This window comes from Poromitra crassiceps (genome assembly GCF_964638095.1).
Source record: "Poromitra crassiceps genome assembly, chromosome: 6".
In the NCBI taxonomy this organism is placed as follows: domain Eukaryota; kingdom Metazoa; phylum Chordata; class Actinopteri; order Beryciformes; family Melamphaidae; genus Poromitra; species Poromitra crassiceps.
The window spans coordinates 19,095,901-19,103,336 of NC_139627.1; the positions used below are offsets into that span (position 1 = coordinate 19,095,901).

Sequence of the window (7,436 nt, forward strand, 5' to 3'; positions counted from 1 at the left end):
CTACAATAGCACTCTATAGGTCCAGGAAACCAGGCTCCGTGTGTGTGTGTGTGTGTGTGTGTGTGTGTGTGTGTGTGTGTGTGTGTGTGTGTGTGTGTGTGTGTGTGTGTGTGTGTGTGTGTGTGTGTGTGTGTGTGTGTGTGTGTGTGAGTGTGTGTGTGTGTGTGTGTGTGTGTGAGTGTGTGTGTGTGTGTAAGACCCCACCCTCTCCTTCGATCCCCACGTCAGCTCTGTTGTCAAAACCTCATATTTCCATCTCCGCAATATCGCCAAAGTCAGACACTGCCTCTCCGCCCCTGCTGCTCAATCCCTCATCCATGCCTTCATCTCCTCCCGCCTCGACTATTGCAACTCCCTCCTCACCGGCATCACCTCCCGTTCCCTCCATAGACTCCAGATGGTTCAAAACTCAGCCGCCCGCCTGCTCACTCACACCCGGTCCCGCGATCACATCACCCCTGTCCTCCACTCTCTCCACTGGCTCCACGTCAAGCAACGTATTGACTTCAAACTACTCCTCCTCACCTTCAAAGCCCTCCACAGCCTAGCCCCCCCTCTACCTGACTGACCTCCTCATCCCCCATCGCCCCTCCCGTACACTCCGATCCTCTTCTACTGCCACCCTCATCATCCCCCCATCCAGACTCAAAACCTTTGGTGACCGTGCTTTCTCCTGTGCCGCACCCCGACTTTGGAACTCCCTCCCCCAGACCATCCGAGACTCTCCCTCACTCCCCACTTTCAAAACCCGACTTAAAACCTATCTGTTCTCCCAAGCTTACAACCTCCCCTACCCCTGACCACCTCCTCCTAACCACCACCCTCCGCCTCCCCCTGCCCCTCCCTCCTGTTCTCTTCCTCTCCTCTGCTTCTCCATACAACCTTGCCCTGAACCGCCACTGTTATTTTTACCTGTTGCCTGTATCTGTTGCCTGTTGCCTGTTTCTGTTGCTTGTCTTCTGTTTTACTGATAAGCGTCTTTGGGTTCTGAAAAGCGCTATATAAAATAAATGAATTATTATTATTATTATTAAATGGTAAATGGCCTGCATTTATATAGTGCTTTTATCCAAAGCGCTTTACAGTCAGTAGGTACATTCACCCATTCACACACCGATGGCGGCAGGCTACCACGCAGGGTGCTGGCACACCAACGGGAGCAATTTGGGCTTCAGTGTCTTGCCCAAGGACACTTCGACATGCAGACTGGAGGAGCCGGGAATCGAACCACCGACCTCTTTTATCCAAAGCGATTAGTGGACGACCCGTTCTACCTCCTGAGCTACAGCCGCACACACAGAGTGTTTCACCAGCCACCATCGGTGTGTGTGTGTGTGTGTGTGTGTGTGTGTGTGTGATCATACCTGGACGTGCTTCTGGATTTGGTAAGTGCTTTGCTGATGACCAGCGAGGGAGCCGACTGTCGTCTCTGGGCCAAGGTCTTCATCTTCTACATGGAGCAGGGGAGAGAGAGGGAGAGGGAGGGAGGAGAGAGAGAGAGCGAGAGAGAGAGAGGAGACTGGTTAACACGGAGGGAGGGGTGTGGGTCGCACCATTTGGCATCCCAAGTCGAATTACATGCAACGCTTATGGCGAAGGAGGCAAAATGGCTTCAACTCAGACAGTTAACTCTCCTCAAGGGAGATAGAGAGACCAGACGTCTGTCAAGTGTCAACACAAAACTCCTGTGTGTGTGTGTGTGTGTGTGTGTGTGTGTGTGTGTGTGTGTGTGTGTGTGTGTGTGTGTGTGTGTGTGTGTGTGTGTGTGTGTGTGTGTGTGTGTGTGTGTGTGTGAGAGAGAGAGAGAGAGGAAGAGAGAGAGAGAAATATGTTGTTTATGATCATTCATATCTCCTCACTGTAACAGGATAAATAGAGTCACGCCCTAACTGCGGAATGAACGGAATCCCGCCGGCCACCGCAGGTATTCCATTTAAACCTCATCTATTTATGACATACCAAAAGCATGTGAGCCATAAAAAACTGCCCCACTCCATCCTGGCCTGTTAGCATACAGTACAGTCATTCAGGCCGGGTGGGGGGGTGTTGTGGTGTGGGGGGTGGGGGCTGTGGAAAGGGGGGGGAAAGTGACAGAAATCAAATAAGGCATTGCTTCATGGCCTGGTGTTGTCCCATGCCCCACACATTCCTCTGATGCATGGTTTAAACTGACACACCCCCCATCACAGAGTACAGTCATACACCCCACATCACAAAGTACAGTCATACACCCCCCATCACAAAGTACAGTCATACACCCCACATCACAAAGTACAGTCATACACCCCACATCACAGTCATACACCCCACATCACAAAGTACAGTCATACACCCCACATCACAAAGTACAGTCATACACCCCGCATCACAAAGTACAGTGTCAGTCATACACCCCACATCACAAAGTACATACACCCCACATCGCAAAGTACAGTCATACACCCCACATCGCAAAGTACAGTCATACACCCCACATCACAAAGTATATACACCCCACATCACAAAGTACAGTCATACACCCCCCATCACAGAGTACAGTCATACACCCCACATCACAAAGTACAGTCATACACCCCACATCACAAAGTACAGTCATACACCCCACATCACAAACTACATACACCGCACATCACAAAGTACAGTGACTACAGTCATACACCGTGCATCACAAAGTACAGTCATACACCCCACATCACAAAGTACATTCATACACCCCGCATTGAAGAGCCTATGCCCACAAGCACATCATGTTACTGACTCAAGCTGGATTTACAACACAAAACAAAATGATCACATGCCGAGTGTGAATGATTGGGCGCGTAAATAAATAGATTTTTGTTATTCATTTCATTTCAGGCAGTCTTTGCGATTTGCTTATTGCAAATGTTCATATCACCATGGCGATGGAAATACCATTCATCATGCAGCCCTAACTGCAAGTTATAGGAGATAGGTTAAAGGAGAACACCGGGTGTCATGGGTTATATATAGTCCATAGTGTACATTTCCGCCAATCATTTTGCAACTGTATTTGATTTCACATTTATTTTACTTGTTTTTTCTTTGGTCATTTACAGTGTGGAACCTTGCTTGAAACAAACTGCTGCTCCTGGATGAAGCCATGGATGAGACTGCAAAGTGTCCTGAGGGTTGAGATGAAAACGCTCGACTCGCCTCAGTGAAATATGGAGAAAACAGAACACTTGGCTCTGTGGACGTTTGTTTTTCATACTGAAAGACAGGGATGGATGGAGGAGGAGCACAAACGTTGATATGCGACTATGCTCAGCGCTGCTACTGACGTCAAACACGCCGCTATTATCCTTTAAGCTGCAGTATTATAAACATCTTTGTGAATGAGCAGCCATCATCTCAAGAGATTAGCTGAGTTTCAAAGCCAGCTCAGGATGAAATATGAACTCTCCGATGGAAACAAACAGCCAAAGACAAAGTCCAGAGTAAAGGAACACATGTGGACATCTTCAGTCTATGGTCAATCCAGTTCATGTGCTGACCGTTCCACAAGTTCATGAATTGACCCTATTGATCTGAGTCACTCTTGGATCGCACACTAGAACAAATCAGTAGGCAAAGCTCCAGTAGTTTCTCTCGGCTAGTTAACAGACCGGTCCTTAAAGTCGAACTGAACCTGTTCGTCACGTGCATAATGAGTCCGTTTCAGACTGAAAACATAGTTTGTCTAAGATGACAGGTTGAGAGGCGGGTCATAGTATCATGTCGATGATTTTATTTGACAATTCTGGGGACTGGATTGGGCTTTGGCCAATCCTGGCGTGTTCCGCCTCCAAATCGAGTGCAATTCAGTGTGTTGTGGCGCTCCCCTCGGGAAGAGCCTTTTGACCGGAGGCTGAGTGGCTGAGTGGAGCTCAGCGACCCGCAGGCAGCCAGCTGCCTTCGTGTTGCCGAGCGGAGAGTGCAGCACATCGGCCTGGAATCTCCGAAGTGCGACCCCTGACAACCAAGCTCTCGGATGCGCGCGCCATTATCGCTGCTATAACGATACGATATCCCTGGAATGCGCGTTTTAACGAGCCAGTTACATTTCTTTGCATTCTTAGAGATTATAGTTTTTGTTTTTTATCCATGTTTCTAACAATTGGCCAAGTTAGTAGTTAGTTTATGGGATAGGAATTCTGCCAGATGACAGGCACTAGGCGCCATTTTCGACTTCATTTGGAAGAGAAAATTATCCAGAAATGAAGATTTGATTGACAGCTGCATGTCGTGATATGATTGGTTGAAATGGGGTAGAAATTTGATAGTAGTGGGTGACGTCAGCAAACTGTAAATTATTGTTATCAATGAAATCTTGAAAAACGAACTTTTGATGTGAAAAAGTGTGAAAAACTAAAGAAATTAGATTGTTGTGATTTGTTTTGCATACATTATTAAATAGGTGCACTGCATACCCAGGTATTTGAACTAAAAGAAAAGAAAAGTCATTCTTGGGTTCAGCTCGACTTTAAGAGGACAAAACTTCCCCCACAATTCCTCTTGGGGACGGAACTAAAGCGACTGCAATATGCAGGGAGGAGAAAGGAGGAATTCTGCAATATGTAGATCTGTAGATTATGAGACAAATGCTTTGACCTATATCTCATCTATCCTATGTATAAAGCAAAATGGCCGACAGCGACATCACATGCATGTTGGTCTGCAGTAATTGTTCAAGCTTCAAGTAGCTTCAAATGAACAGTCAATAAACCTGATGAAATGACAAGCCGCTTGCCAGGTCTGTAGTGGTTGGTAAGTAAAGCCACCTAAAGTCAGTTTACCCACCTTGCAGGCTGACAATGCATAAATCACATAAATTCATCATAAGAATTATTGTAAATAGCATCAATCTGATGTACATTATGTGATATTTTAAGGGGGGGAAACCACTTATTCTCAGAATACAACAGAGTTTTACTCATATACTGGTTGCTTTATGACGACCGCCCAGTTGAGGTGTTACTTCACCATTACATCACTATATTGCACAATGCGACAGGCAGACTGTGCTGTGCACACCTTGTCCTTCTGTGTTGGAGAATGCCGTTACACGTTCAAAACACCAGCTGGACGAGGGCGCTGTTCCCCAGAAGTTCACCGCCTCACTGATGTTGGCTCGTTTCACACTAATCTGAGCATCATCTGCCCTATCAGTGTTCTTAGAAAACTACATAACACACTTCTGCTAATGTCCACTGCATTTAAAGGCCAATCAGAGGCGAAATAGTTAGGCTAACCAAACTTAATTCGCTATTATGTGTTGTTGTTGTTCTGTTTTGACAGATCGTCAGGGAAGAGCTCCTGGAACTGATGAACCAGAGCGGGAGTTTGTGGCTGACTGAACGCATCGCTTGTCGGCATGTGGTCGGTGACTCCTGCTGTCTCAGACCATCACCAATATCAGAGCGCATTTATCTGCTTCCCTCTTCTTGGACTTCACTCTCACGTTTTGTTTCAGGCAGAACAAAACAAACCAACCCTACTCTGCCTACTGTTTGTTTTGTTTTGTTTTTTTCTGTGTTTTTTTTGTGAACAAACAAACCGCCCCTGCCGTAAAAAGGCATATAAATCAACTGTCTAGCTATTTTACTTTTGACAGCACTGAAATCGAAACCAATGCTTTATGGCACGAGTGAGTGTATTCCTGCGCTTTCGAGAATTTTCCAGGCAGTTTTCGGATGGTAGCCTACATGCTTTCTAATAAGACAGTCATTTGAAAAGTCTAAATTGCCAAAAAAAGAAGGAAAAAAAGCAGCGCTCGCTCGCCTGGCAGACAGACGCGGAGCAGGATGACACGCATGGCTCAGAGAAACCTTCTATTCAAGACACGAAATAACGACAGTTACAGCAAAGGAGCATTATTGAGGCAAAACACATAGGCTACAGTACTATTGGGAAAACACATAGGCCTACCAGTACTTATAGGAATACATTGGATATTATAAATAAAGTGAAATCTAATCTAATTATAGGATATGATAGTGGCACCATATGGTAAACAAATAAATAAAATAGGCCTAGCATTTAAGTACAATAAAACAGACCACAGACATATCCCTATATAAATATTATAGGAGTATTATAGTGGGTGTTTTTTCCCTTCAATAGTAGCGCACTATAGTTCAGGGCAGGCTGCTCTCAGCGCACAGCAGCACGCGTGTCCCAAAGCCAGGCCCATCATCATTCAAAGGCAGGCAGGCAGGCAGGCAGGCAGGCAGGCAGGCAGACAGACAGACAGGCAGATAGACAGACAGACAGACAGGCAGGCAGACAGACAGACAGGCAGATAGACAGACAGACAGACAGACAGACAGACAGACAGACAGACAGACAGGCAGGCAGACAGACAGACAGGCAGGCAGGCAGGGTAAATGGTAAATGGACTGCATTTATATAGCGCTTTTATCCAAAGCGCTTTACAATGTGCCTACATTCACCCCTTCACACACCGAAGACGGCAACGCAGGGTGCTGGCACAGCGATCGGGAGCAATTCGGGGTTCATTGTCTTGCCCAAGGACACTTCGACATGCAGACTGGAGGAGCCGGCGATCGAACCACCAACCTTCTGATTAGTGGAACAGCGCAGACAGGCAGACAGACAGACAGACAGACAGACAGACAGGACTACCTTTTTGTTGTCTGGAGGCGTCTTGCTGTGTGCCGTCAGAGAGGCGGACCTGTCCCCTGCCATAGTGCCCTGCTGCTGCGGGGACATGCTTTCCATCAAGCCTGCTGTGCTGCGCTAGATAGTTCCACAGCCACGGCTTTATACTCCCATCAGATAGATCGATATATCCCCAGAGTTATCCTGCCACCGTGCCCAGAGAGAAGAAGACCACATGCACAAGAGTATCCATCGTGGCGGAAAAATAAAAGTGTCAAAGTAGAAACTGTGTGTGAGAGGCTGTCTGTCACACACAGACCAGCTGGCTCTCCTCGCTCTCTCTCAGCCGCTATGTAGGCTCCTGTGTTTGGTCTGAGCGCACAGACTCAACGTACCCGCCTCATCTGCTTCTGCTGCCGTCAAGACCGCCGCAATAATAAAACACACGACTTCCGCTCTTGATTTTCAAAATAAAACCCATTGTGTTCTAACGAGCTTTTTTGGGGGTCTTCAAAGCTACCACAGCGAAAATGACAATGAAAAATATGAGGAAAATACCCTAACATCAACCGTGATTTATCGTTGAATCAGTTCCATCGGCCAAGTAGCCTGCAATTGTATTTAGGCCAGTGGTTCTCTTCTCAACCTTTTTCAATTACCCCTAATTTAGTCCACAATAGCATAGTGCAGCAGATGATTGGATATTTCAGAAGGATCGTTCACTTTGTGATGCAAGCATGAAATTTGGCACAGATAATCTTCAAGGTCCACTCTTTTGAAAAAGGGCGCTGGCCACTCAAAAATCCAAGATAGCC

At 46.7% G+C, this 7,436-nt stretch overlaps 1 protein-coding gene across 1 annotated transcript in view; it reads right to left on the reverse strand.

Annotated features, from left to right (window-relative positions):
* The window catches only part of LOC310779021 (rho GTPase-activating protein 20-like), a 59,926-nt gene extending 53,169 nt beyond the window's left edge, over window positions 1-6,757 (reverse strand). Inside the window, exons 1-2 of the mRNA XM_083639514.1 lie at window positions 6,646-6,757; window positions 1,365-1,450 (exon numbers count right to left, since the gene is read on the reverse strand). Of these exons, the coding sequence (XP_083495640.1) occupies window positions 1,365-1,450; window positions 6,646-6,741 (182 nt within the window). The 5' untranslated portion in view covers window positions 6,742-6,757. The remainder of the gene's footprint in view (window positions 1-1,364; window positions 1,451-6,645) is intronic.
* Window positions 6,758-7,436: the final 679 nt, after the last annotated feature.